Raw genomic sequence first — 27,633 nt, forward strand, 5'->3', positions numbered from 1 at the left:
ACCAATAGAAGATAGAATATTTAATTAATAAGAGAACGATGTAACTTGTAGCCAATAAACCTCAATGCCTTCATTTGCTAAAACGTTTATAATCAGTTTTGCAAGTTACTGTGCCGGCTTGGTGCCCCCTGCTCAGAACTGTCAATAAACCAAATATCTCAGCTCTGTGTGGGGGTCAGCCTTGTGCACAGAGGGTGCAAGAACCCATCTGGGGACAACATGGAGATAGGCAGCCCAGAGGAGCCTGGCGCTGCCCACAGCCTAGGGCAGGCTCTGGCCATGGCCATGGCCCGGTGGCCCGACGGTGATGTCCCCCTTGCCTGCAGGAGGAAACACAGATGCTGCCTTTGAGCCAGAAACCAGAAAAAGGGGAACCGAAAGGGTGGGGTTGGCCGGCCCCGTCCTTCCTCCCTCCCTCCCCGCGCGGCAGGCCCGCCGTCCCTCCCTGCTCCCTGCTCCACAGCCACCCCGACCCGAACCCGCCGGGGCAGCGGCGGCGCCGGAGCCCGGCTGGCCGGAGGGCTGGTGAGTGTGCCCAGGGCACGGCGGGGTGCGGGGTGACGGTGCCCTGGGTGTCGGTGGGGCCCTGTCGGTGTGGCCGTGGCACAGCCGTGGCGGCGGGACGGGACGGGACGCTCCATGTGGCCCATCCCGCTGGCCTCGCACCTCCGTCGGCCTCCTCGCGGTGCTGGGGGCGGGAGAGCCGTGCCAGGCGCGGGCTGTGTGGGGCCGAGGTGCGGGCGAGCCGAGCTGGGAAGGCTCGGCCTTGTCCCCACGGCCTGAACGGCTCCGAGCAGGCGGCATCGGACCCTGGGCACGGGGCTGGGGGGCCGTGGGGTGCTGCAGGGCAGGGGGGTGCGGTGCTTTGGGGGTCTCAGGGGTGCTCCAGAGCAGCAGGTTGGGGTGCTGACAGCGCCTGTGGCCATTCCTTGCTTGTGCTTTCGGCAGCGGGCACTGCTGGGGTGCAGCTCTGGGCTTGTTCACCCATCTCTCCCGTGCGGGATGTTTTCTCCTCTGTCCCTCCCACCTGTCGATTTTGACACCCTCCTTCAGGCTCAGCCTGAAACGTGGGGGCTGTGAAGTGTGTCATTCCCAGACACCCTGTCACCCTTCCCTCTTAGCCCCCCGCCAGCCCCACAGCCACTCAGCTCCTTGCCAGGAATGGGGCAGGGGGCAGAGCTTGCCTGTGCAGGGGTGGCCCCAGGACCGTGGTGGAGGGGGCCAGCAGTGTGTGCCAGGCTGAGGGTGGTCTCAGAGCACGCTTGGCTGAGGTGTGAGTGTGGCAGGAAGTCCCATTAGCTGGGGGGGGGCACAGGACATGTTTCCACCCACCCACTCACCACCTCAGCTGTCTGAGCATGGCAGTGATGGCTGAGGGGGTGAGTCCCATGGGGCACCCACCACCCCAAAGGAACAGCAGGTCTGTCCAACCTCTTGGCCTCTCCCAGAGGAGATGGGCTGTGGGGAGCAGGGGGGAAAAACAGCTTCTCCCAGTTTGCCTTCCAAAGCTGTGTTTGCAGGAGAAAAAAGGGAACAAGGTGTAGGTGAAGGGGAAGCAGGGAGCGTAGGTGGTCAGGGCAGGAGACATGGAGCAGGGCTCCAGGAGATCACAGTTCAGCTGTGGCTCCACAGAGTTCTCTCAACAGCTCCCCATGAGGTCCTGACCTGGAGTCAGGTGTTGGTCACACCCCACAGCTACAGCCACAGGGCTAGGGGGGGTGCTGGAACTGTCTGGATGTCACAGCTCCCAGGTACAGCGTGGAGAGACAGAGTGAGATGGGCAGGGCTGCTCCAAGAGATGGGCTGGGATGATTTCCAGTCCCTGAAGGCAGAGCAGCAGTGAGATGCAGGGCAGCAGTGGGATGAAGGGCTCTCATCTGAACCCTTCCCTGCCCCAGCCTGCCCTGGAGAGGCTCAGGACAGCTTTGTTGAGGAGGGCTGGGGGAGGACTGAACCCTTCTGGCTGTTGGCCAGAGGCAGCTCTTGAAGCCTGGCCTCCAACAAGTGCCGCTCACAGGGGAGGAAAGGGGGTTGAGCATTGTCCCTGCGCTCCTGCAGGGTCCATGGACACGGAGCTGAAGGATGACTTTAGGGCTACTCCATGCTCCTGACAGCACAGCACGTGACTCCTGAGGGCCAGGACCTACCCAGCACTTTTTAGGGATTGGCCTCCCGTGACCACCCCTTGTGCTCTGCCAGGTCAGCACGTCCCCACCACAGAGTGCCTGCGGTGGGGCGGGAGGAAACGGCCCACACAAGTGCACATGCAGTGTTGGAGGGGAGGAGGCGCCTGCGGGGTGTCACTGCCGGGGCTCCGTGCTCCTCCCCGGGGATATGCTGCTCACAGCTTCCCTGTGTCCCTCCCTCTCCAGCTGTCTGTCCCTCTGCACACCCTGGCAGCCTTTCCAGCATCCAGCAGGAGCAGAAGCCATCCGGGTGGTAGCTTGTTCTGCAGCCTGGTGTGAGAGAGGGGCCAGGAGAGGTCACGCTGCCAGTAACCCACACTGACCTGCCCACACCCCTCTGCGGACGGTTCCCCACACCGTGAGGGTCCCAGCGTCCCCTGCCTGCCCTTTGGGCAGAGAGGAGAGTGCACCTGAGGGAGGTCCAGCAGTTTCTGGGCCGAGCAAGTGCCCTGTCAGTGTTGTCTTGCCCACAGCAAGCACAGCGTGGAGGAGGCCGGGGGGGCTGACATGGCCGGTGTCCTCCTGGAGAGCATCTTCCTGAAGCGCTCGCAGCAGAAAAAGAAAACTTCTCCCCTCAACTTCAAGAAGCGCCTGTTCCTGCTGACAGAGAGCAAGCTGTCCTACTACGAGTATGACTTTGAGAGGGGGGTGAGTCTGCAGCCACGGGGGCTGTGCCGTGGCAGTGCCCGGGGGTCTCCAGCACCCAGCCCGAGGGGTGGTTGGATGGGGACAGGGTTTGGTTTGAGTCTCTCCAGGTCTCCCCTTTGGTGACCTCTTGAGCCAAGCCTGTCTCTTGCAGCGCCGGGGCAGCAAGAAGGGCTCTGTGGACATTGAGAAGATCACCTGTGTGGAGACGGTGGCACCTGAGAACAACCCTCCCCCCGAGCGGCAGGTCCCGGTGAGGAGGGTCCCGGCACTCCCTGCGTCTCTCTCCCTGTCCCCTCGTTGGGAGAACAGGGAGAGTTACCCTTCCCTGGGGTGGTGGCAGTGGGGAACAGCCCTGCTTGGCATGGGGGGCTCTGCCCATAGCATTCCAGGGGTCTGGATTGATGCAGAGCAGGGGGATGCCAAAGGCTGCGTCCCAGGGGAGGTGCCAGCAGCCAAGCACAGGATGCCAATATCCATCTCTGCCTCTCTCTTCCAGAGGAAAGGAGAGGATTACAACAACATGGAGCAGATCTCAATCATCGAACGGTTCCCCTACCCCTTCCAGGTGAGTCCTCACTGGCCTCCCTTTGCTGGGCCATGCAGGGTGTTGGGGACAGAACCCCAGAGGGACCTGGGGTCAAACATGGCATCACTGCCCCAGTGCCAGCTGTCACTCAGCTGTTTGGGGACACCCTACCTCTGCCCACACTGCACAGGGCAGCCAGATGAGCTGCTTAGATGGAAACCTGATTCCGAGCTCTGTCCTGCTCCCCTTGGTCCCCCGGCTGATGCTGGAGGGATGCTGTCTGCCGGCTGCCAGCTCAGCCCCCAGCCCAGCTTCCTGCCCCTGCTGGCACCCAGCGAGGCCCCCGGCACACCGAAAATCAGAGAAGGAAGTGGAAAGTCTCGGGGGAGGGGGCTTATTTATAACCTCTTTGTCACGGTCCCTAGAGCACCGTGCGGGGCCAGCAGGCACCGGCACGGGCTTGCCCTGCACCGGCTGCTCGGGGTGGCCACCAGCCCTGGCTCCCCCCGCGAGCCCCCTGGCCCGGGGTGCTGAGGTGTGGGGTCCTGCAGGTGGTGTATGACGAAGGGCCCCTCTACATCTTCTCCCCGACGGAGGAGCTGCGCAAGCGCTGGATCCACCAGCTGAAGAGCGGTGAGTCTGGGGGCTCCAGCTCCCTTGGCAAGCAAACACAGGCCCTCAGCTGCGTCTGTGCCTGACCCAGAGCTCCAGGCTTCCAGGGGCTTGCTGGCTCATGGTTATGTATTCCCGTGACTGTGGAGGAGGGAGCTGCCCCTGCCCCGGGTGGGGGACACTCACCTCTGTCACCCTCTAACTTCTGCAGCACCACAGCTGGCATGGCTGAGGCTTCTTGTCCTCTCACAAACCTGCTCCAAAGTAGCTCAGGCAGGCTTAGAAATTACTGGGGGCAAGAGGAAACAGCAGATGTGGCCACACAGCTGTACTGCCTTGCAAGGGGAGGGTTGAGTGCTTTAGGAAACGTGGACAACGAGCCTGCTGGGAGCCAGGGAGAGCCTTTTCCAAGCCATCCTGAGCCATGCTCAGCTGTGTCGGTGCTGCCTTGCCAAGCTGAGAGTGTGTTGAAGCAGCATTGCCAAGGGGCTTGGGTCAGCCAAAATCTGCTGGAGCTGCCTGTGTGTCTTGCAGGGGGGTGTGTGTGTCTTTCTGTGGCTGTGTGCTGGTGGGGTGAGATTAGCTGCCTGAACTGACGCAGGGAAGTTGGCTCAGCAAGGCGGAAGAGCAGGCTGATAACAGGGAAGTCAGTTATCTCACAAGAGCCCTGACAGGCAGCCAGCCCTCTCCCCACTTCCCTGCTCTGGGAGGAGGGTTGTTGTGGCAGCTGAAGTCAGTGTAAAATCCACAGGGAAAAGGGGAGAGAAAATGCTGGCCTTTTGCTGCTGGGATGTCCTCATCCAGAAAAGGGGCTCTCTGCACCCCGTGGAGCTGCTGTGGGCCAGCCCTGTGCTGCTGTGGTGTTTAGGCACATCCAGTCGTCCCTCCAGGCTGGGGAGAAGTATGAGGAAGCTGTTTGGTGCCTGCCTGGCAAGGGAGTGGTGTCCTAGCAAGAGAAGTCTCCAAGCAGGCAGGGTATGGTAGCAGTGCCCTCCTCTCCCCATGACAATCCAGGCACAGCACTAGCCTTCCTCCCCACTTCTCAAAAACAGGGCTCAAAAGAGCTGTGAACGATGGGCCTGGAGGGTTGATGGATATTTCAGCTGTCAGGAGAGCCAGTCCCAGCAGGACTCCCTTTGCAGAGCTGCTCAAGAGCTTTGATCAAATCTGAGAGGCGAGCCTGGCCCTTCCTGAGCTGGGGTCTTTGTGGCACAGGGATCTAACGAACTGAGGGAAACCTGGCCAGCAGGGCCACAGTTTCTGTCTTAATAACACAGCCAAGGGTGGAATGATTTAATAGGGCTGGCTGCCTGCATTCAGGGAGCAGAGAGGTCTCCACAGAAGGCTGGGGACACAGCCCTGGGTCACATACATCTCCCCTCCTCTGCCACAGTGATTCGGTACAACAGCGACCTGGTTCAGAAGTATCACCCCTGCTTCTGGATCGATGGCCAGTACCTGTGCTGCTCCCAGACGGCCAAGAACGCCATGGGCTGCCAAATTCTGGAGAGCAGGAATGGCAGTAAGACACTGGGCGCCCTCCCCTTGCCTCGTTCCCCCTGTCTCTGGGACCCCCAGAGCACAGTGCCGGGGATCTCCTCTCACCTGAGTCCCTCCTCTGTTCTGAAGGTTTAAAAACTGGGCGGTCTCATCGCAAGACAAAGAAGCCTCTTCCCCCAACTCCTCAGGAGGACCAGGTAAGGGCCAGTGTCAGCACGCGGGTTGGCTCCAAGTTGTTTGAGAAGAGATCAACCTGGGAAAAGCCAACATGTCCAACGACTGCTCAGAGATGTACAGGACTCTGCTCTGGGGAGGGATGTCGAGGTGGTGTCTAAGGGAGAAGGAGCTTGAAGCAGGGGATGGAACTCAAAGGCCTGTAGGAAAGTCAAATGATCTCAACTCTGAGGTTCCCTGGGGGAGCTGGGAGGATAAAGCCCTAATGTGGGCTGGAGGAGTCATGGGTTAAGCCAAAAGGTAGGGAGAAAACACCTTTTGTGAAGACATGAAGAAACATTGTGATAAAAAGCGCTGAAGGAGACACATGTGGGAGCTGAGACCAACGCTGTGCTGAGCTGGCCTGAACCCCCTGGGGAGGGTCTCTCCCGGTGTGTCTGCCAGCCTCACCACATCCCACACTCCCCCTCTCTCTGGGAAGATGGTGATGAAGCCTCTGCCTCGCGAACCGGCCCCCAGCACGGCGGGTGAGATGAAGAAGGTGGTGGCCCTCTACAACTACCAGCCGATGAACGCGCAGGACCTGCAGCTGCAGAAGGGCGAGGAGTACTTCATCCTGGAGGAGAGCCACCTGCCCTGGTGGAAAGCCCTTGACAAGAACGGGTAAGAGCCCCCCTTGCACTGGTGGGCAAACACATCCCTGCCTGCCCACCTGTGGCCTCCCCAGGGAGGAGGGTGACGGAGGCTGAAGCAGGCTGGGCCATCAGCCCTCCCCAGACATGAACAAAGATGAGTTTGCACCAAGGTTTTTGAGCCCATTTCTACTTGGCCTCCTGGGACAGAAACACTGCATCCCCTCGGCCAGTGTGTAACCAGCCCCTTTCCTCCTGCAGGAGGGAAGGATACATCCCCAGCAACTACGTCACTGAAACCAGCAATTCCCTGGAGATCTTTGAGTAAGAGAAGGCACAGGGCCCTGTTGAATTGCACTTGGTTGGGGACTTTGTCCATTCAGTTTTTCCATCCTCGGTTCTGCTACCCCCAGCCTGGCTGGGTCCCTCTCCCTCTCACACACCCTTTGGAAGCCTCCAGCCCCGTGGCAGCCCCATGGTGCTCTCTGCACCACCTGTCTTGGCTGGGCTGGGGCCCGACCGGGCTGGGGGCCAGTGGTGGCTGGGATTTCCCTGATGGCTGTGTCCCTGTTCCAGGTGGTACTCAAAGAATATCACTCGGAGCCAAGCAGAGCAACTGCTGAAACAGGAGGTAAGTGTTGCCTCCTGAGGCTGGGTCTGTTCTACACACCAGGCCTCCAGGGGCTGTTCTCACATTGTGTCCAGCATGGGACGAACCCTGGCTTGTGCTGGGAGGGAGTGTTGCCCCAAGAGCCCAAAGAACCATCTCTATCCCAACATGACCTCCTGCAGGCAGCCACTTCAGGAGGTGTCCCCAGAGGCAGGGACTGGATTTAGGACTCCTCTGACTCACAACCATGCTGTGATCTTCAGTCACTTCAAGTCTTGCCTGTTACAGTCACATCTCCCAACAACCACCCAGTGCCCTTTCCCCCTTCTGTTTCAGGGTAAGGAAGGGGGCTTCATCGTCCGAGACTCCACCAGCAAGACAGGGAAATACACTGTCTCCGTCTATGCCAAGTCCTCTGCGTAAGTGGATCTCACAACAGCTTGTTCCTCCCTCGGAGGGCTCCCCCAGGCACCCCTCGCCCTTTGCCTGTCCTCCCCATGCCACTGACCCTACGCTGTCTCTCTGCAGAGACCCCCAGGGTACGATCCGCCACTACGTGGTGTGCTGCACCCCCCAGAACCAGTATTACCTGGCAGAAAAGCACCTGTTCAACAGCATCCCAGAGCTCATCACGTACCACCAGCACAACTCTGCAGGTCGGTGTCTGGGAGACACAGGGAAGCCAGCAGTGTTTTTACTGACACCACAGTACCCTCACCTTCCTGCGCTGAGGGCAGGAGGCTCGTGTTCCCTGTTGGAATGTGGCAGGTAAAGCCCAGTGTGGCAATCCATGTTTTTGTTTTTCAGGACTCATATCCAGGCTGAAGTACCCCGTGTCCCAGCACCAGAAAAGTGCTCCTTCCACAGCTGGCCTTGGCTATGGTAAGCCAGCCTGGGCTGGTTGCAGGGTCTGTCCCTACCGGCAGCAATTTTCCTGGGCTGGGATCCTGGCTGTCCCATGGAAGCCTTCCCAGGAATCACTTCTCTACACTCCCTTGCCTTTTTGTGACAGTACTGACCAAGAGACCCCACAATCTACCTTGCTCCCCATCCCATGGAGGAACAGGTCTCAGATTGTTCTGTGGATGGTTTTGTGGATGGTTTTTCGGGGAATAAAAGCTCACGAGCTTTTCTCGGGCGTGCTAGAGCAGATGAGTGGGAGCGCCGTGTGAGGAGGTCACCTGCAACCACTTACACTCACACCCTGTTCTAGGGTCATGGGAGATCGACCCCAAGGACCTGACCTTCCTGAAGGAACTTGGGACGGGGCAGTTTGGAGTGGTGAAGTACGGGAAGTGGAGGGGCCAGTACGACGTTGCCATCAAGATGATCAGGGAGGGCTCCATGTCAGAGGACGAGTTTATCGACGAAGCCAAAGTCATGATGTAAGTGGTGAGCACAGGGCAGGTCAGTGCTGGGCACACCTTGCCAGAGCGGCTGCCCTCCTGGATTGGTGTCAGGGACAGTCCTGGGCAGTCCCACACTCTGCAAAAATGCATCTGAGAACCCACTGACTTTGCACTGATTCCTTGGTGAGTTTTTCCACCGTCAGCTGGGTCTGGAGCACCTTCCCTTCCCAAACTCTCCTTATTCACAGGTGCTTCCTTGGCTGCTTGGCCTTCTAGATGCTCAGAATTGCCCTTGTCCCCAACACAGGAACCTGTCCCACGAGAAGCTGGTGCAGCTCTATGGGGTCTGCACTAAGCAGCGTCCCATCTTCATCATCACGGAGTACATGGCCAACGGCTGCCTCCTGAACTTCCTGAGGGAAACTCGGCAGCGGTTCCAGCCTGCCGAGCTGCTGGAGATGTGCAAGGATGTCTGTGAAGCTATGGAGTACCTGGAATCCAAGCAGTTCCTGCACAGAGACCTGGTATGGCTGTGTGCTTGGAGGCCTCTTTTGCTCTCTTGGCTGAGGACTTTGTAGCTTGCCCCCCATCCAGGTGAACTTACAGGACAAAGTGAGGTGAAGTGTTAAGTGGGTGGGGATGAGATGAAGTTCAGCTGGTACAGGGGGATGGGAGAGGCAATAGCAGGTAGGAGTAACTGCCTCCATCTCTCCATCCACAGGCTGCTCGAAACTGTTTGGTGAATGACCAAGGAATTGTGAAAGTATCAGATTTTGGTCTTTCCAGGTGTGGTAGACGTGTCTGTGTCACTTTTCTGTGACACAGCATCTCAATCCCCCATCTCCTCCTTCAGCCTATTCTACACTTAAGTCTTTGCTCCCACCATCCTCCAGCTCTGCTTTCCCATTGTCTTCTCCTGTCCAGCCTAATCTTCCGCCTCTTCACTTTCCTCTGTCCCTTTCTTACTTACCCTAGCCCTTTCCCCCTCCTCCTGGCATCCTCTTCCCCCCACCTCCAGTCTCCTGGCTGCAGCTTTCTCTCCACATCCCCTTTTTGCTGTGTGCCATCCTATCCCTTCCCCAGTCTTCACTAACACACACTTGTTTGCAAAGGGGGGGATTTTTGCCTGCTGAAACCCATGCTGAGTGCAACCCCTGCTCACTCTGAGAGCTTTCACCCATTCCTTTCGGGCTCGGTGGGTTGCGTGGAGGAGTGAAATGGGAAAACCAAGCCAGGCACCACCTCGCTCCCTTTATCTGCTGCAGGTACGTTCTGGATGACGAGTACACAAGCTCCATGGGGTCCAAGTTTCCAGTGCGGTGGTCTCCTCCTGAGGTGCTTCTGTACAGCAAGTTCAGCAGCAAGTCTGACGTCTGGTCCTTTGGTAAGAGCACGGAATTAATGACCTGGAGGTCGGGAAGAGCACTGCCAAGAGCAGCGAACCACCCTGCGAACCAGGGTCAGGCACGGGTGCTCCCGCGCCATGAGAGCTCTCCCTGCCATCCCCTCCAATAGGCGTTCTGATGTGGGAAGTTTACTCCCTGGGGAAGATGCCTTACGAGAGGTTTAACAACAGTGAGACAACGGAGCACGTCATCCAAGGCCTGCGGCTGTACCGGCCACAGGCGGCCTCGGAGCGGGTCTACGCCATCATGTACAGCTGCTGGCACGAGGTGAGTGGGTCCCACCCCCAGAGACCCCTCCAGCCACCCCGGAGGGGTGACGGGGCTCCCTGGGGCGCAGGGGCACACGTGGCTCCATCACCGCTCCATCACCACTCCCCTCCTGCCCAGCAGAAGGCTGAGGAGCGCCCCACCTTCACCACACTGCTGAGCAGCATCCTGGACATCGCCGACGAGGAGTGCTGACCGCGGGCACCGCCCGCACAGCCCTGCCCAGCGCTGGCACTGCCCGCCCGGACACACCCGCGCGCCAGGCGGCACTGCTGTCACGGACACAGCACGGGGGGACCAGGGGAGCCCACGGAGAGCCATGGAGCTCCATCACTGCCTCAGAGCTCCATCACTGCCCCAGAGCTCCATCACCGCCCCAGAGCTCCATAACATTTCCAGAGCTCCATCACCACCCTGGAGCTCCATAACATTTCCAGAGCTCCATCACCACCCTAATGCTCCGTAACATTTCCAGAGCTCCATCACCACCCTGGAACTCCATCACCACCCTGGAGCAGCACCACATCCCCGGAGCTCCATCACATCCCCAGAACTCCGTCACATCCCCGGAGCTCCATCACATCCCCAGAACTCCGTCACATCCCCGGAGGTCCACCACATCCCCAGAACTCCGTCACATCCCCGGAGCTCCACCACATCTCCAGAACTCCATCACATCCCTGGAGCTCCACGACATCTCCAGAACTGTGTCGCATCCCTGGAGCTCCATCCCACCCCCGGAGCTCCATCCATCACCCCCGGGCCCCATCCCACTCTACCCCCGCTCACGGACAATAAACTCCCCCATCCCGTCCGGGCTCGCGGGTCCTCCCGGCCGGCAGGGGGCGCTCGCGGCGCGGGGCGCAGGCGTGGCGCGGGCGGAAGGGGCGGGCGCGGCACCGGCGGCACGTGAAGGTCGCGGCGCGGCGGCACCGGGAGGGACCGGGGGGGGACACCGGGGGGACACCGCGGGGCTCCGGCACCGCCATGGACCCGCCGTCCGGCGCCGGGCTGGGCGGCGCCGACCCGCAGCTCCAGCGCTTCATCGAGGTGGAGACGCAGAAGCAGCGCTTCCAGCAGCTGGTGCACCAGATGACCGAGCTGTGCTGGGTACGGGCGGGGCGCGGGCGCCGCCGGGGACACGGCCACGCTGGGAGGAGGGGGGGGGGGCAGGAGGACTGTGTCCCCCAGGGCAGGAAGGGGAGGCTGATGGGGACACAGTGGAGCCGCCGTGGGAGCGGTTCCGGGCCCGCTGAGCACGGGGAGGGAGGGAGGGAACGGGGTGGGGGAACCCCGGGTGGGGAGGGGTCAGATGCGCCCGAGAGCATGAGGATCCCGGGGGGATGAGGGTCTCCAGGGGATGGGGATTCCTAGGGGATGAGGACCCCGAGGGGATGAAGATCCCCAGGAGATGATGATCTGAGAGTATTGGGGACCCCCAGGGGATGAGGACCCCGAGGAGATGATCCCGGGAGGATGAGGATCCCGAGTGGGGGGTGGCACCATCGTGTCCGAGGGCTGGAGATGCCCGGGGGCACGGCCCCAGTGCAGGGGCGGCGGGCAGGGGGTGTCATGGTCGGGCTGGTGCCCCCGGGACCAACGGGGCCCCCACTGTGTGCAGGAGAAGTGCATGGACAAGCCAGGCCCGAAGCTGGACAGCCGGGCCGAGACGTGCTTCGTGAACTGCGTGGAGCGTTTCATCGACACCAGCCAGTTCATCCTGAACCGGCTGGAGCAGACGCAGAAGTCCAAGTCGGCCTTCTCGGAGAGCCTGTCCGACTGAGCCGGACCCAGCCCCGCCAGGCCCACTCCCCCAGAGGAGCCAGGATCAGCTCGGGGGGTTAGGATTTAATTAAACGCCAGTCTCGGGGAAGCTGCAGCCAGATGAGAGCCCGCAGCAGACACACGGACGCTCCACGCCGGGGTGACGTCCCGGTGCCCGCCTTTGCGCTGGGACCCTGCGCTTGGGACGCGCCCCCTCGGCCGAGGAGAGGGGTGGTGATGCTCATTCCGTGGTGTTTCCAGTGCTGATGTGACGCTGGGCTCTGGGTGAGCCCTCCCGGGAAGGTGCTGACATCCCCCGGCCCCCATGCCAGGCTGGGACAGCCACCTGAGCCAGAAGAGCTCCTTGGGAACACTGATCATCCCAGGCAGTGTCACCGCTGGAAAACACTGCCAGGCTTCTGTAGGTAAATCATTCGTACGCCCAAGTGACCAATTTTCACACTGCAGCACAACTCTGTCGATGCTGACTTGCTCCATTAACTGCTTTCCCTGGGTAAATGTAATAAATAATAACTGGGTCAATTTTTAACATGAGATTCTCCTTTGTTCAGGTGGATCATGGCTGAGAGTGGAAAATCTGGCCTTCTTGTCACTCCCCCTCCATCCCAGTGATCCTGTTTGCTGTAAAGTTAGTAGGAAGAGGGCATAATTGTCTTCTGGCTAGAAGCATTTTTTTTCTGAATTGTGATTTGTTGCTGAATTAACTTGGTCCCATGAATCAAACCTGTTTCTGGGAGACTCTGTGGCCTTTCCCCTTCTTCCCTAAAGGTTTAACAGCTCCTGCTGTCCCGTAGTTTCTTTAGAGAGACTGAAGGCAGGAAATAACTAACCAGCTGCTTTATCACCTCGTGCACTTTTACCCGTGGAGGCCACTGGTGGGAGGCCTGTGGGTGTGCCTTGTGGACCTCTGCCCCCAGGACACAGAGAGGGGCTTCTAACTGGAAAAACAACCAACAACTGATCCGCTCTCAGGAAGGCAGCACAGCGTGTCAGCAGTGTTCAGGTGCAGAGTGGCTCTGGGAAGCCTGGGGTGACAATGACAGTGGCCTGGAGCTCTGCACAGGAGCCTGGTGGAGCAGTTCTGCTCACATCCCGCTGCAGGAGGGGCTCGTAGCCAGCAAGCCTTCCTGGGAACAAAGTCAGGATGCGTTAAACAGCTGTGCTGACATGCACCCGCATCAGTGAGGGCACAGCTGTCTGGTTATCTTGCAGAAAGTTACCTCAATAGCTAAGGACTGAATTCCCAGAGTAAGTGGTTCCCTCTCCTGTTCTAACTTGAATTTCCCTGGAGCATCCGCAGAGTTCTTCCTACCCCTGTGATTCTTCACACCTTTCAGCTGGCCCAGCTTTTGGTACAAACGTATCACTCACCACTTGGGGAACTGAACAGATCAGATTTTAATAGAACACAGTAAGCAGGTGCTTCATCGGCCTGCACAGCAGATGCTGCATGAAGAGGTTGGTCCCTCTGAAGAGCCACATCAGCGTGTGGCAGCACCACTGAAGTGTCCCACTTTGGGCTGTGTTCTGTTCTTGGATGTGAATCTGTAAATAAATTCTAGCAGAGTGAGCAAAACAAGTACTGGGCAGAGGAATCTTTAATTACTGTTCCGCGTGTGTCACTTTTCAAGCCAGACACCCATCTTCTCTCTGTGTAACTACCCTTAGCACCATGTTAGATCAGTTTGAAGCTGTTAATCCTGTTTTTATAGAACGCTGTGAGGCCTCCCCAGACGAGTGGTCTGCCATGCAGGGTTAGCACTGTGTTAGTGCTGCAAGTGTCTGCACAGCCAGGTTCTGGGTCCTGAGGAGGGCGGATCAATTCTTCACGTAAAAGAACAGTGAGGAAGCGCAGGATCCGAGGAACTGGGCGCTTCCCAGGGCTCCTGTCTGGAGCCACAGGAGGCTGCTGGCCCTGCCAGCCTCCTGCCAGTGGCACGTCACCCATGTGGCACCTGGGACAGGCAGAGGGTGACTGCCAGGCCCTGCTAGTGCAGCAGCAGCTGAGGCAGCACGTTCAGCCTTGGCAGTGGGAGCAGAAAGCCAGCAGTTCACAGACATCCTCACACGCTTTCACTTCTCCTCCTCCACCTCCTCCTCCTCCTCCTCCTCTGTGCTCTGAGAGCCTTTGTCCTCTGAGGGCAGCAGAGGCTGGTGCTGACAGGACTGGTGTCTGTCTGCACTGCTCCATGGGGGATGTAGGTCTGCCCTGCCGGGCTGCAGGAAGAGGGGCAGGAGGCTGGGGGTGAAGGGCATGTCCCTGAAGGCGTGCAGGAGGAAGATGCCGGACACGATGGTGAGGAAGCCGCTGATGGAGCCCACAATGTTGTCCAGCACCATGTGCTGCCACTCCTTGAAGAGGATGGTGGAGCACGTCATGACTGCCGTGGTGAACAGCACGTAGTAAACAGGTGTGACCACAGATGTGTTGAAAATGTCCAAGGCCTTGTTCAGGTAGTTGATCTGGATGCTGATGCAGATCACCAGGCACACCAGGAGCACCCAGCCCAGTGGCTCTTTCAGGACTGGCTTCCCAGAAAACAGTTCTTTCAGGGCAATGCCCAGGCCTTTGACACAGGATACAGACAGTGAGCCAATGGCAGAGCAGACCAAAACATAAACCAGCACGTTGCTCTGTCCATAACGGGGTCCAGCCACGAAGATAAGCAGGAGGGAGCTCACCAGGACACACACAGCAAATGCAATGAATCCTTGGGGAGAGAATGAAAGAGCTCTGTCAGAACACAGTTAGAGATGTAACTGGACAGCAAGCAGAGGCAGAGGACAGGGTAACTGCCCCATCAGTCTGTCTTTTTGGCCTCCATCTGAAGGGACTGGGGTTGGGAAGCAGAGTCAGTCTGCAGCCAGAGCAAAGCTGAAGAGCCAGCAGCAGCTCTTTACAGCGCAATCACAAGTCAGGCTGTCAGATACAGCCCGTGCTGGGAGTGGCAGGGGCACAGCCAGGCTCCAGGGCACTAGCAGAGGTGGGAGGCTTATTGACCAGCTCTGCAGGAAGCCCAGGAGAGGGGCAGAAGGCTTGGGAAGCCCTGGCTGAACTCTGGGGACTGTGGTGTGATAAAAAGGAAAAGTGCCACATGACAGGAGTGCAAGGCCCTGCCAGAATGTTCCTTCTAATGAGCAGCAGAACCTACCTGTTAACTCTGCTTTGCTCTTCCACCTGTGCTTCCTTCCTCCATCCCTTGTGGCTTATTCTGCCATGTGTGCTATTGCCCACATCATATCCTTGCAACTTGATTTACCCTCTGACATAAGCACCAGGACTACCTGCTCTTGGATGTAACTCATTGAATTCATTCACCTTTCCCTGAAGGTCCTCCTCTGCCTTCCCTCAGCCACACCACTGCCACTCTGGCGTCCAGGAATTCCCTATCCTATCCTGGCACTGCCGCTGGCCAACCCCTTCTGCTGGCAGCTGCACCTAATTCTCCTGCTCTTCACTTTTTGCATCTACACCTCATAGACAGTCTAAAAAAAGCCCACGTGGTAACTGCTGATGATTCCAGTTGGGTCTGCAGGACAAGAAACAGCTCCGTTACCATTTAGTTCAGTCCTTACTAATCCAGCCAAGTCGTGTCCCACCTTCTACCGTCGGTTCCAAGCCTGAAGTTGAACAGGACCCCTTTTATTTTCGTACCTGGATCTTTCAGCTTCTCCGCCATTGACTGCAGGCTGGAAACCTCCTCTTCCTGCGGAGCGTGGATCACCATCACAGTGGAGCCCAGGATACTCAGGACGCAGCCAATCTTCCCATGAACATTCAGCTGCTCGTTGAGGAAGGTGGAAGATAGAACTGCACTGAAAGATAGTAAAAAAAAAAAAAAAAAAAAATTTAAACTAATTAAGGCAAGAGGTGGGAGTACCTGAGGGAAGAGAGGGAGGAAAACAGAGCAACTGCTTTCATCACTTAGGGGTAGTAGGGGAGGTGAGGGTGTTTCTGAGGCTGCTTACCTAACAAGGACACTTAGAGCACCCAGTGGAGTTACCAGAGTTGCAGGGGCAAAGGCATAGGCAGCAAAGTTTGCAGCTTCTCCAACTCCCACTGCAAGAGAAATTCTGTTGGGTGAGCATCAAAGCAGGAGCAATTCACCATAATACAAGTTTGGGTATAGTCAGAAAAGCCTCAGTTTCCACCTGAGCATCCTGTGTTTCTCTGAGGTATGTCATGCAACCAGGAAAGAACAGCACCAGCAAGAACAACCAGAAGCCCCAACAGGTTCTCTTGGGAAGGGAAGGCTCAGTGTGATGTGTGGTGATCCTTAGTCACAAGTGCCTATACAGCAAGCAGCAACCACAGGAAACTATTGCCACAACAGCCACAAAGCTGAAAGGAGTTTGTATTTCTAAGATGTTTTCTTCTCCTGGAACAGCTTTTACAGCTTTTTAAAGGGTAAATCAAGTACAGTCGGTTCTTAACATTGAAAAGTGTAAAGTGGAGCTGCTGAAATTGCTGTAGCATCGAACAGTGCTGGGTGTTCTGTTATCACTACATCCTCTGGGCAGGCCACTTCAGAAGCACTCAATCCAACCCAGCCAGACCAGCTCCTCAGCTCCTGCTTAGCAGAGGAACCTGGTAATGCACAAGACTTTAGGATATTTTAAAGTTAAAATTAGATCAACATCATCCTCAGGCACTCGGATGAAAATCAAGCAGACAGTGATCATCATCATAAAACATGGAAGTGACTGGAAATAACCATCAACAGTCTCAAAAGAGCAGGCTCTGGGGTGACCTATTTGTGGCCTTCCAGTACCTGAAGAGAGCTGGGGAGAGACTGTTTATAAGGGCATGACAGGATATGGGGGAATGGCTTCCAACAGGCAGAGAGTAGGTTAAAATTAGATACTTAGGGAGAAATCCTTTACTGTGAGAGCAGCGAGGCCCTGGCACAGGTTTCCCAGAGATGCTGGCTTATCCCTGGGAGTGCCCAAGGCCAGGCTGGACGGGGCTTGGAGCAGCCTGGTCTAGCGGAAGGTGTCCCTGCTCGTGGTCTTTAAGGGTCCCTTCCACGATTTACGCTGTCCCGAGTGTGTCTTACCCAGGGTGAGCGTGGGTACTTACTGCACAGCAGCCCTGCCCACCACAGCCATTCCCGCAGGTACGCGTGCCCTCCTTGCCCTGAGCGCGGGGGAAAGAGAAACAGAAAGCCTCAGATGAAGTCACACAGATGAAGTGACACGGGTGAAAAGACACGGGTGCAGCGACACGCAAAGGCTGGCGGGTCGCGGTGCCCGGAGCGGCCGTACCTGCCCTGGCGCGGCCGCGGCGGCACAGCCGGAGCAGCCCCTTCTTCTTGAGGACGAAGCTGCTGCCGATGAAGGCGCTGGAGGACAGGGCTAGCCCCAGCCCCAGCCCGAACCCGGCCCCCATGGCCCCGGCGCGTTCCCTGGCGGGGCGGGGACCGGCCGGGATGGAGCGGAAGGGGCGGGGAGCGGGCCGGGCTTCCGCGGGAACGGGAACGGGAACGGGCTCGGAGCCTCCCCGGGGATGCGGTGACCGCGTCTGCCTTGCCGAGCTGGAGAAGGGAGGATGAGCAAGGGCAAGGACGATGCCCCGCACGAGCTGGAGAGCCAGTTCGTGCTGCGGCTGCCGCCGGTGAGAGCCCGTCGGTGCCGGCGCGGGGTACCCCGAGCTCGGCCCCGGGTACCCCCTGCGTCCGGGAGGGCTCGGCAGGGCAGCGGGGGATCTGCGGGGCTGGAGAGGGGCACGGAAGCAGGCTGGGGGCTTTGGGGCCGGGGTAGCCCGTCCCCGCTCTCCTGAACGGGTTTTCCACGGAGGGGAGCTCCTGCCACGCGGAGCGGGAGGCCCGGGAGACAGCCGAGGGGATTAGGTTGTAGAGGTTTAGCAAGTGCTGGCTCTTCGGTTGCTGTGTCTGTAAGTGGCATCGATGACATTTGTTAGGTGCTTGAGGCCGAAACTCTGTTTTTAGTGGTGCCCAGCGACAGGACGAGGAGCAATGGCCGTAAAACAAAGCACAGGAAGTTCCACCTCAACGTGAGGAAGAAATTCTTTTCATTGAGAGTGGCAGAGCACGGGAACGGGCTGCCCAGGGAGGTCGTGGAGTCTCCCTCTCTGGAGACATTCCAAACCCACCTGGATGCGTTCCTGTGTCACCTGCTCCAGGTGGGGGGGTTGTACTGGATGATCTCCAGAGGTCCATTCCAACCCCAGCCATTCTGGAATTCTGTGATTGTCCTGCTGAGATGACGAGGGCTTGGTGCAGGGAGCTGTAACTTCCCCAGCTCTGTGTTCCCCTGGCAGGTGTGTCTGTCAGGGCCCTCACATCACTGTGTCATGCCAGGGCTATGGAGAGCACCAGGAGCAGCAGAGTCACGGGATTGACTGATGGTGTTGGGAGGAGGGTGCAGTTTTCACCCTGGCTCTTGCAGTTGCTCTTCTGCGTGGGGCTGGCAGGTGTTTAAAGCTGGGTGGGCTGTGCAGAAGCCTTTGGGGGTTCTTGGAGGAAGCACACCCTCTCCTGAAGTAAGTGTGTCCAACCTTCCCAGGAATATGCCTCCACTGTGCGGCGAGCGGTCCAGTCCGGGAATGTCAACCTGAAGGACAGGCTCACCATTGAGCTGCACGGTGAGTGAGCAGCACCGGGGCATCTTAAACCTCTCCTGGCTGTCTGCAGGCGAAGCTGTGCCACTTGCATGTGTCATCCTGTGGAGCTGTTGCTGCCCAGGGAAGTATTGCCCAGTGTGGCTGTTTAGCCACAGCCCTGACCTGTTCCCATGGCTCTCCACAGCGGATGGGCGCCATGGGATTGTCCGTGTGGACCGGGTGCCACTGGCAGCCAAGCTGGTGGATCTGCCCTGCATCATCGAGAGCTTAAAAACCATCGACAAGAAAACCTTCTACAAGACAGCGGATATTTGCCAGGTATGGACCGTCCTTCTCACCTGCCCCAACAGCTTAATTCCCTGCTCCCCCTCTAGGAGGGCCCTTGCACCCTCTGGCAGCTGGACATCCAGTATAACGTGGCCAATTCCTGTACTCTCACACTATTAGCAGTTTAAAATTCCCCATTCCACCTGGTGTTTAGAAACCTCATTTCTGGAGCGTGGAATAGGATTGTCCTTGCGACAGCTTGACTGCTGCTGTGTCCAGCTGAGCTGGGTGTGAAGCTGTGTTTCCCACACCCTGTGCCCCTGAATCCCTGTGGCTCACAGCATTCAGTGGGCAGACACTGTTCCTTCACGTCCTCTTGCCTTTACAATAAAACTCTGCATTTCTGTGGGGATTCCAGATGCTTGTTTGCACCGTGGATGGTGATCTCTACCCCCCTTTGGAAGAGCAGACTGTGAGCACTGACCCCAAGGCAAACAAGAAGAAGGACAAGGACAGAGAGAAGAAATTCATATGGAACCATGGCAGTGAGTAGAGACTGTGCCAAGCCCCTCCAAACTCCTCCACCTCAACACCCCACAGCTGTGCAGGGTGCTCACAGCTGCCAAGTACTGGCCGCGCTGCTGCTCTATTTCCAGGGCTCTCTCTGCTGCTGAAGGGGCTTCTCCCTTCAGAAGGCATGCACTTCTCTCACTGGGCCATCTGCCTGACATGTGCAATCTGTTTCCTCTGTCGCAGTCACTCTCCCCCTGAAAAACGTGCGGAAGAGGCGATTCCGGAAGACGGCTAAGAAGAAGGTGAGTTGCTTCTCACACAGATGCAGATGCAATACCCAAGGGATAGGAAGGCAGAGACATGAGTGCTGTAACTGTCTATTGGTCCAGAAAACAAGGGATTTCTTAATGTTCCTGCACATGTTTTCTTGCCTGAGGTGAGGGTGAAGGGAGGGAGTAAATTTAAACACTTCTTTTTGTGCTTCCTCCATGTTTTCCAAGATGCTCCTGAGGGGAAAATCCTCTATGCAGAGTGCTGTTGGACTTCATTCCTGTGGCTGCCTTGCCATAGCACATCTCCTTCTGTGCTCAGAGAGAGGAAAGGAAAGGAGACTCGCATGGAAATGAGGCTTCACTCATTCCTGCTTTCCCAGTCTTCTCTCCCTGCATGGCCCTTTCCCTTCCCCAACAGGCAGTGCTACAAATAGTACAACTGTCACTTCAGCTGTGGGAGTGACAACAGATGGAGCTCAGAGACTGTCTCTGCGTATGCACAAGCCAGGCAAGGTGTTGGGGAGATGCAGCACCCTGAGGCTGGGAAGACTTGTTCTTCTCTCCTTTGCAGTTTCTGAGAACAGGATGGAGTGTGATTTTGCATGACATTTGGGAAACAAATTACTTGAGATGTTCTTATAGCCCACAGGAGAGATAGCACAGCAGTAAGATTCCTGATTAATTTAAAAGTGAAAAAGCAAACCATCTTTTAAGTGAGATCAGAAGGAGTCGAGCTGACCATCAACACCTCAAGGCCTTTCTGCATACACATGGAAAGTCTGATTTCATGAGTAGTGTGAGCAGAAAAGCAAGAGCAAACAACTAACCAGGGAGCTCTGTACAAAAAAAAGAGAGATTGTTGTAGGGGGTGCACAAATTATTACATCTTGGTTGAGCATAAACAAATGCTGAGCAGAATGCTCTAAGAGAAGAGAGCCTTGAAACAGGGTTCTGTCCATAGGTGGAGAGTTGGGGTTGACCAGCAACATGCACGAGGCATTTAACAGTGTCTCTGTTCTCTTTGCCCTCTCTGGCCCAGTATATTGAGTCTCCTGACGTGGAGAAAGAGGTGAAGCGTCTCCTGAGCACCGATGCTGAAGCTGTCAGTGTCCGTATCCTTCCAGTGGGGAGAAAGCTCGGGAGTGGGACAGGACTCTGTGTGACCTGGGGGTTCTGGGAAGGACAGACAGGTTGAGCTTTGCATGGGTGGGGGACGCTGGGAGATAAGCATACAAGAGGCACTGAAGTTTTGGAGCCTCATCTTTGCCGTGTTCAAAGCTTATTGTTTCCTCATGGTGATCTTTCTTGTTGTGCTGAGCAGGGACTGAAATAACAGTAGAGGAGAACTCATCAAAAAAGGAGTCTGGGGTGTTTAATCCTGGGTGATCTCCTGCAGTTTTTAGCATTCTTCCACTTTCCTCTTTTTCCCTTGACCCCCCTGTTCCTGCTGCCAGGCTGGGAAGTCATTGCTGAAGATGAAACAAAAGAAGTGGACAACCATGGTTCGCTCACCAGCCTGGACATCTCTTCCCCAGGGATGTCAGGACACAAGCAAGGCCACGGCTCCTCAGGTGCAGTGGGGAAGGCTCTTGTTTTCTTCCCACCTACTAAATGATGTGGTGGTCCCTGACAGGCAGAGGGTACTGGGAGATCATCAGCTGTGTGTTAACTCTTTTGCCCCCACCTAGAACACGATGAACTGCGGGAGATATTTAACGACATCAGCAGCAGCAGCGAGGACGAAGATGAGAGGGACCATCATGACGACGAAGACCTGAACATCATGGACACTGAGGAGGACTTGGAGAGACAGCTGCAGGACAAGCTGAATGAGTCTGATGGGCAGCAGCAGGAGAATGAGGGGTCCAACCAGATCGGTGAGTGGGTGGCAGAGCACAGCAGGATTGTTGGGATGCCAGGCAGGCTGCACTGCCCGGCTCTGCTGCTGCTCTGGCTGTGAGATCACTCTCCCTTCCAGCCATGGGGATCCAGAAACAGATTGACAACCTGAAAAGTAAACTCCAGGAGACTCAAGACAGGAGGAAGCGCCAGGAGGATCTCATCATGAAAGTGGAGAACCTGGCCCTCAAGGTGAGAGCTCTCCTGGGGTCTCTTCCAGTCCTCTGTTTAGCACTGGCTTGCCATTAGATCCAGCAGACTGATTTAGCTGCTGCCCTGGAAAAGCCAGGGGCCCTTGCATGCTGGATTAAAAATAGTTGTGGTGTGGTCATACACACTCCAGCATTTCCCTGTGGAAGCAAAGCAGTCTGTGGAACTGGAGGAGATAAGGGGGTGTCAGTGCAGCTGGGGCCTTGCTACCCTGTTTGTCATGTTGTGCCAGCACCCAGTCAATTGAGAACATGTTGGTAACTGTGGTCTGGCATGTTTGTCTCTACAGACCCGTCTCCAGGCTGTCCTGGATGAGTTCAAGCAGCAGGAAGAGCGAGAGAAGCAGCAGGTGAGGAAGCTCCCACAGTGGAGTGGGAAGTACTGGGGCACAACAAGGTTCTAGGCTTGGCCTCTGACCAAGTGTCCCCAGTCCTGTACCACACCAGCTGCTGAGAACTCCAGTATTCCAAGTCAGGTGGGGTTGTACCTCACCTGTGGTTGCATGGAGCTTCCTGAGGCACAAGGAGATACAGGGAGAGGGTTGATTGCAGCCTTCCTTCTGAAGGAGCAGTGAGCCAAAACATGTCCAGTCAGCAGTCCAAAGCTGCCAGGATTGCTGACACACAAACCCACTGGCATCCATGCACCAGAAAGGCAGTGGGTGTAGACTCTTGGCAGATTTCCTGCCTGGGCAGCTCTGTTCCAGCCAGGTACCAAGGCAGGAGGTTCTTTCTCTCACGTTCCTGTGGGCAGTGCCAGTTCTGTTCCAGAGGTGCCCAGGCACAGCTCTGGGCAACACGCAGGCATGGGTAGAAGATCTGCAGGAGCACAGAAATGCTGAGGCTGGGGCTGCCCAGAGTCCCAGCCGTGCCTGACTGTAATCCTCTCCCTCTTCCCAGATGGCATCCCTGCAGGAGCAGCTGGAGTCCCTCATGGAGAAATGAGGAGTGGGCTTGGGTCTTTGTGAGCAGAGCTGAAAGTGGTGGTCACCTGCCATGCTGAAGTCTTTGCTTTACCCACACACTTCTGCTGCCAGAAGTGCTGCTGGGCAGTGCCAGAGGTTCCATGTCCAGAGCTGCTTTCACATCCATTGTGCTGGGTTTGGCTGGTGGAGCTGAAAGATTGAACTGTGCCTGTGAGAGCAGCCAAAACACCGGATTTACTGTAAATACTCAGCGCTGATCTCCCTGGGACAGCACAGTGTTGGTTTCTGCATAGTATCGAATCTTGGGCTTGCTGGGCTGTGGCCTGGTAGGAACTTGTTCTTGTGTTTGAGGAATGCTTGTGTCTGCAAACCAAACTCTAATAAAGTACCCTTTCCAACCCTGGTCTGTTCCTGTGTGGTCTCTCGAGGGTCTGGCTACACAACCCCTGGCAGGGAGCAGTTCCCGGACACCTCTGGGGCACTGCTGGGCCCCTTCCTCAAAATGCTCCCTGTGGGGCTGGGTCAAAAGTGACTGTGTGCCATCACTCTGGGGGAGGAACCAGGGCCTCCTGATCAGGGAGTTTCTGTAATTCCTCACAGACTAGGCAGGCAAATCCCAGATTAACCTGACAGGGTGGGAAGAGGATTAGAAGGGTGGTTACAGGAGGCAACAGAGGACACCAGGGGCTTCGGCAAGTGTGTGCTACGGCGGGACACCCCTCTCAAAACCCAAAGGGCAAGGGAAAGGGGGAAGGCTTCCAAGCTCTGCCCCCTGTACAGAAAGGAAAAGCTCAGCAGCAGCCCTGGGAGATGACAGCTGTGTCCAGATAGTCAAGAAAGAGAGAGAAGCCTGAGGAAGACGTGGAGCTCAAGAAGGGTGAGAGCGTGCCTGCGTGCACGTGCCCTTGAGCTGCTCCTGGGGGCTGGCAGGAGCAGCCATGGAGGAAACCTACCTGCTGAACGTGGAGGGGGTCAAGAAGAAGATCCTGCATGGAGGTCGAGGGGAGCTGCCAAAGTTGCAGGATGGGAGCAAGGTAAATTGTCTTTGTTTGTTGTTCCCCCAAGGCCCTGGGAGAGGGATTGGGTTTGACACCACCAGTCCTGCCCATTACAGCCCACAAGCTGAGCTCCAGGTCTGGGGTACAGCGAGATCCCTCACAAGAGAGGTGTAGGAAGGGCTGGTTTGGGCACAGGCAGCCACGTTGCCCATGTCCTCACCTTGCACTGGGCCTGTGACACCTCCTCCCTCTGTCCTGGTGCCATGAGAGCTCAGCAGCCCCCATGGGTTGCTGAAATCTGCCTTTCCTGCCTTTCCTCCTCCAGCAGGAGTGAGGTGAGCCAATGGGTTGTCCTTGGGAGATTCCCCAGACCCTGAGTATGGGCAGATCAGTGTGGGTTCCACCAGGTCCTGATGCACGCAGTGAGAGCACCCCCTGTCCTGGGCTCTCCACGGGGGAATCCATAGGGAGCAGCGTAGATGGGTGTTGGGACACTCCACTATCTGCCTGTTGTCCTAAGAGAAGTGGGCAGCAGTCACCATCTCCTGCTGCAAGGGGAGAGCTGCCAGTCAAACCAGCACACTGCTGGGAGCAGGCCTGACCCCACAGCTCAGCTCACTGGGACTGCCGAGGGGACTGAACACGGGGCTCTCTCCGGGGCAGTTCACCTTCCACTTCCAGACGCTGAAGGACAACTTTGAGCGGACGGTGATCGACGACAGCCGGGAAGCTGGAACACCCATGGAGATCATCGTGGGCAAGATGTTCAAGCTGGAGATATGGGAGACGCTGCTCAGCTCCATGAGAATCGGGGAGGTGGCAGAGTTCTGGTGCGACATCATTGTGAGTGAGGGGCCCGCCGGCACCCATTTCCCTCCTTCCTGCAGAGTCAGGGCACAGGAGCATGCATCCCCCAGATGCTCCAGATGAAGGGGTGCATGCGCTGAGTGGGGTTCCCCCCTCCTTGCAGCACACAGGCATGTATGCCCTGGTCTCCAGGGGCATGCGGAGGATCGCGGAGGGACGGGACCCCTTGGAAGGGCAGAAGCACCGCTGCGGCATGGGCAACATGTTTGACTACCACAGCACGGGCTACGCCGACCTGGACGAGCTGCAGCGGACGCCGCAGCCCCTCATCTTCGTCATGGAGCTGTTCCGGGTAAGGGGGACGGAGGGGCGGCCGCCAGAGTGGGAACGGCTCCCACAGGCAGCTCAACTCCTGCTGCCCGCGCAGGTGGAGGAGCCCTCAGCGTACAAGCGCGACACGTGGGCCATGAACAGTGAGGAGAAGCTGGCGGCGGTGCCGGTGCTGCACAGCGAGGGCAACCGCCTCGTCCTCCGCAGGGAGTTCGCGCAGGCGGCCGCCAAGTACCAGGAGGCCGTGATCTGCCTGAGGAACCTCCAGGCCAAGGTGAGCGGGGCCAGGCAGCTCCCGACAGCCCTGCCTGGGTCGTGCCTCAGAGCGCTTCCCTGTGGGCCTTGGGTGCCTGGGAGGGGACGGCCACAGCCCTGATGCAGCCAACGTTTCTCCCCGGGGCAGGAGAAGCCATGGGAGGAGGACTGGCTGAAGCTGGAGAGCCTGGTCACACCGCTGGTGCTCAACTACTGCCAGTGCCAGCTGGAGCTCGGAGAGTACTACGAGGTGCTGGAGCACACGACGGAGCTCCTCCAGAAGCACAACGGTACCTGCGCCCTGCATCCCATCCCCTGCTCCAGGGACTCTGTCTTTAAATCCCCCGTTCGTGGCAATGCTTGTCCCATGTCCCTCTGCCTGTGACAGTACCTATGTCACCTGGATCCCCACATCCACTGCAGAACCCATGTTCCAGTTTCCCCTGCCTGTGACAGTGCCCACAACCCTGGTTTCCCCTACCCCCAGCGGCACCTCTAGGTCCACCACCACCACCACCACTTTTCTCCTTTCCCTGATGATTCCTGCCCTGCTGTCCTGGCCTCCCTGTCCTCCCTTACAGGTGTGTAACCCTGCTCCACGAGCTTCATGTCCCCTGGTTCCCAGGGTCTCCAGCTCCCGTGGCCGGTGGCCCTGAGCTGTGGGACCCCCACTGGGGGCTCTTCTCTCCTGGCAGACAATGCCAAGGCCTATTTCAAGCGGGCAAAGGCCCACGCTGCAGTCTGGAACGAGCGGGAGGCGCGGGAGGACTTCATGCGCGTGGCTCACCTTGACCCCTCCATGGCGGCCGCCGTGAAGAAGGAGCTGAAGCAGCTGGGGGAGAGGATGAGGAAGAAGCACGTGGAGGATCGGAAGCGCTACCAGGGGCTCTTCCAGTCCCCCCAGGGTCAGCGGGCCAGCAAGGGGCAGGAGAGCAGGATGGGAGGGACCCAAGGAACAGAACAACCAAGGGCTGGGGGTGAAGGGGAGGCACCAGGAGGAGAAGCAGCCCAGGGAGAGCCTGCAGGGGCAGAGGTGGAAGCGAGGGATCAGCCAGGACTGGGGGAAGAAGTAAAGCTGGACGTGTGTGGAGCAAAGTCAGAGAGCCTGGGAACAGAGGAGGAAGAGGAGAAAGAGGAGGAGAGAGAAGAGGAAGAAGAGGACAGGGAGGAGGCAGAAAAGGAAGAAGAAAAGGAAGAAGAAAAGGAAGAGGAAAAGGAAGAGGAAAAGGAAGAAGAAAAGGAAGAAGAAGAGGAAGAAGAAGAGGAAGAAGAAGAAGAGGAAGAAGAGAAACAAGAAGATGAAAAAGAAGAAGAGAAAGAAGAAGAGATGGAGGAGGAGAAGGTAGAGACAGGGGCAGAGGGAAAAGATGAAAAATTGGAGGAAGAGGAGGTGGGGAAGGTGGAAGAAAAGGAAGAAGAAGAGGAGAGGCAGAAGAATGGAGAGATGGGGTCAAAAGAGGAAGAAGAGAAATTGCAAGAGGGGGAGGAGGTGGAGAAGGAAAAAGAAAAGGAGGGAAAAGGGGAGAGGGAGGAGCAGAAGGTAGCAGAGGGAAAAGTGGAGGAGGACAAAGAGGAAGAGAGTCTGTCAGCAGAGATGGAAAAGCTGGATGTAGGGCAGTGTGGGGAATCGGGGGGGACAGAGGCAGCAGAGACTGAGCAGGAGCAAGAAGCCAGTGGGGCAGAGGAAGATGGCACAGGGAGTGCAAATGAGGCTCAGCCAAACAGAGACCCAGAGCCGGGGCCTCCCAGTGAGGAGCTGGAGCCAGCTGAGGGGTCCCCAGAGCTGGAGGACATGGAGGATGAGACACCTGGAGAGGGTCTGGAAGAGGAGAGCTGCAGGAAGCAGCGAGCAGGCAGGGAATGAGAAAATGCTGGGGAAGGGAACATCCCCCCAGACAGCTGCACCCCTGGGGCAGCCAGAGGAGGAGGCAGTGGGCAGTTATCCCTGCGTGGGGGAAAGGCTGCTAGAGCACTGAAAAGGAGGCACAGCACAGGCACCAGGGCTTCTGAGCCCTGAGAGGGAGCCCCGGGGCTCGTTCTGGCCCAGCAGTGACACGGGGACAATGCTGTCCTGACCCTGCCACCACTGAGCCCGCTGTCCCTGCTGTGCAGCAGTGCCCTCTGCTCCCCTGCCCCGACTCATGGGCTCCAGCGCCTTTCAGCTGGGCGCCACGGAGCTTTGCTGGCTGAGAAATAAAAGCTCTTCCCTGGCACTGTGTGCTGCAGTTGTTCCTGGATGTGACCGGCTTCCCTGATCATAGTCCACTCCTCCTGCCTTGCCCTGGAGCCCGGGGCACACGGGTGGGGCAGTTCGTGCTATTCCTGAGAGAGGTAGTTAAGGAGGTTGCATTTCACCCCCATTTAAGCTCCTGAGTCTCTCCCGTGTGAGAGTGTCCCCAAACTTCCCTGCAGTGGCACATGTCAGGATCCTTGCCCAGCACTGCCAGTCCTTCCAGACAGGGGTGAGAGCAGGTCCAGCCCAAAAAGTCCAGGCTTTATCATCAGCCTGGGCTGTACCCTGTGCAGTGGGGAGGTTCTGAGAGCTCCCAGCCTTACCCTGAGCTGATCCTCAGCTGAACCCCTCACTGTGCTGTAGAGGCACAGTGAACATGGGCAGGGGCACAGGCACACGGACACCTCTGGGCACTGAAGATTTAATGCAGCTCCAGAAAGAAAGCATGGAAGGAGAGGACTGCCCAGCATCCCACTGCTGCCTACATCCTTTCCCAGGGCTGAAGGGTTTCCTACAACAAAAGTTGCTGGGTGAGAAAGAGGCAACTGTCCCCACCCAGCCCCTGTCCCAGCCCTTCAGGTAAGGGGAAAGACCTTGCTGTGAGAGGACCAAGAGGGTGATTGGAGGGCAAACCTGTGTCTGGGGA

General features: G+C 57.6%; 5 protein-coding genes across 5 annotated transcripts; 4 read left to right on the forward strand and 1 right to left on the reverse strand.

The window, feature by feature from the left end:
- Nucleotides 1-874: 874 nt before the first annotated feature.
- On the forward strand, nt 875-10,207 carry BTK (Bruton tyrosine kinase). The gene is made up of 18 exons (XM_027900709.1): nt 875-2,834; nt 2,986-3,084; nt 3,331-3,399; nt 3,912-3,993; nt 5,366-5,494; nt 5,602-5,669; nt 6,128-6,309; nt 6,540-6,602; nt 6,855-6,909; nt 7,225-7,307; nt 7,417-7,544; nt 7,696-7,770; nt 8,102-8,273; nt 8,545-8,761; nt 8,959-9,023; nt 9,503-9,621; nt 9,753-9,910; nt 10,034-10,207. The coding sequence occupies exons 1-18, from the start codon at nt 2,694-2,696 to the stop codon at nt 10,103-10,105; spliced, it is 1,977 nt and encodes a 658-aa protein (XP_027756510.1). The 5' UTR covers nt 875-2,693; the 3' UTR covers nt 10,106-10,207.
- A 660-nt stretch (nt 10,208-10,867) lies between these two features.
- Nucleotides 10,868-11,894, forward strand: TIMM8A (translocase of inner mitochondrial membrane 8A). Its single transcript, XM_027900720.1, has 2 exons — nt 10,868-11,020; nt 11,532-11,894. The coding sequence occupies exons 1-2, from the start codon at nt 10,898-10,900 to the stop codon at nt 11,691-11,693; spliced, it is 285 nt and encodes a 94-aa protein (XP_027756521.1). The 5' UTR covers nt 10,868-10,897; the 3' UTR covers nt 11,694-11,894.
- A 1,179-nt stretch (nt 11,895-13,073) lies between these two features.
- LOC114066197 (magnesium transporter NIPA2-like) lies at nt 13,074-17,108 on the reverse strand. The gene is made up of 5 exons (XM_027900717.1): nt 16,961-17,108; nt 16,776-16,832; nt 15,665-15,755; nt 15,351-15,511; nt 13,074-14,406 (listed from the first exon to the last, which is right to left on the reverse strand). Exons 1-5 carry the CDS (start codon nt 17,082-17,084, stop codon nt 13,769-13,771), a joined length of 1,071 nt encoding a protein of 356 aa, XP_027756518.1. The 5' UTR covers nt 17,085-17,108; the 3' UTR covers nt 13,074-13,768.
- A 53-nt stretch (nt 17,109-17,161) lies between these two features.
- On the forward strand, nt 17,162-22,766 carry TAF7L (TATA-box binding protein associated factor 7 like). Its single transcript, XM_027900718.1, has 11 exons — nt 17,162-17,309; nt 18,221-18,299; nt 18,463-18,596; nt 18,964-19,090; nt 19,302-19,360; nt 20,370-20,442; nt 20,785-20,901; nt 21,019-21,207; nt 21,309-21,421; nt 21,729-21,788; nt 22,339-22,766. Exons 1-11 carry the CDS (start codon nt 17,244-17,246, stop codon nt 22,381-22,383), a joined length of 1,062 nt encoding a protein of 353 aa, XP_027756519.1. The 5' UTR covers nt 17,162-17,243; the 3' UTR covers nt 22,384-22,766.
- Nucleotides 22,767-23,302: 536 nt separating this feature from the next.
- LOC114066208 (aryl-hydrocarbon-interacting protein-like 1) lies at nt 23,303-27,361 on the forward strand. The gene is made up of 7 exons (XM_027900732.1): nt 23,303-23,398; nt 24,026-24,205; nt 24,333-24,521; nt 24,597-24,773; nt 24,903-25,044; nt 25,450-25,659; nt 27,351-27,361. Exons 1-7 carry the CDS (start codon nt 23,303-23,305, stop codon nt 27,359-27,361), a joined length of 1,005 nt encoding a protein of 334 aa, XP_027756533.1.
- Nucleotides 27,362-27,633: the final 272 nt, after the last annotated feature.

The sequence above is a fragment of the Empidonax traillii genome, unplaced genomic scaffold (genome assembly GCF_003031625.1).
Source record: "Empidonax traillii isolate 1590-97213 ecotype Southwest subspecies unplaced genomic scaffold, ASM303162v1 scaffold746:size489142, whole genome shotgun sequence".
Taxonomy (NCBI): Eukaryota; Metazoa; Chordata; class Aves; order Passeriformes; family Tyrannidae; genus Empidonax; species Empidonax traillii.

Coding starts and splice junctions, on each gene's coding strand:
- TAF7L (XM_027900718.1), top strand. CDS start 17,244: ATGAGCAAGGGCAAGGACGATGCCCCGCACGAGCTGGAGAGCCAGTTC. Junction 19,361..20,369: donor GGAAGACGGCTAAGAAGAAG/GTGAGTTGCTTC, acceptor TCTCTGGCCCAG/TATATTGAGTCTCCTGACGT. Junction 21,422..21,728: donor TGGAGAACCTGGCCCTCAAG/GTGAGAGCTCTC, acceptor TTGTCTCTACAG/ACCCGTCTCCAGGCTGTCCT.
- BTK (XM_027900709.1), top strand. CDS start 2,694: ATGGCCGGTGTCCTCCTGGAGAGCATCTTCCTGAAGCGCTCGCAGCAG. Junction 3,085..3,330: donor CCCCCGAGCGGCAGGTCCCG/GTGAGGAGGGTC, acceptor TCTCTCTTCCAG/AGGAAAGGAGAGGATTACAA. Junction 9,911..10,033: donor TGTACAGCTGCTGGCACGAG/GTGAGTGGGTCC, acceptor CCTGCCCAGCAG/AAGGCTGAGGAGCGCCCCAC.
- LOC114066208 (XM_027900732.1), top strand. CDS start 23,303: ATGGAGGAAACCTACCTGCTGAACGTGGAGGGGGTCAAGAAGAAGATC. Junction 24,206..24,332: donor AGTTCTGGTGCGACATCATT/GTGAGTGAGGGG, acceptor CCCTCCTTGCAG/CACACAGGCATGTATGCCCT. Junction 24,774..24,902: donor TGAGGAACCTCCAGGCCAAG/GTGAGCGGGGCC, acceptor TCCCCGGGGCAG/GAGAAGCCATGGGAGGAGGA.
- TIMM8A (XM_027900720.1), top strand. CDS start 10,898: ATGGACCCGCCGTCCGGCGCCGGGCTGGGCGGCGCCGACCCGCAGCTC. Junction 11,021..11,531: donor AGATGACCGAGCTGTGCTGG/GTACGGGCGGGG, acceptor CACTGTGTGCAG/GAGAAGTGCATGGACAAGCC.
- LOC114066197 (XM_027900717.1), bottom strand. CDS start 17,084: ATGGGGGCCGGGTTCGGGCTGGGGCTGGGGCTAGCCCTGTCCTCCAGC. Junction 16,833..16,960: donor CCGCGGCCGCGCCAGGGCAG/GTACGGCCGCTC, acceptor CCCCGCGCTCAG/GGCAAGGAGGGCACGCGTAC. Junction 15,512..15,664: donor GCTCTAAGTGTCCTTGTTAG/GTAAGCAGCCTC, acceptor ACTATCTTTCAG/TGCAGTTCTATCTTCCACCT.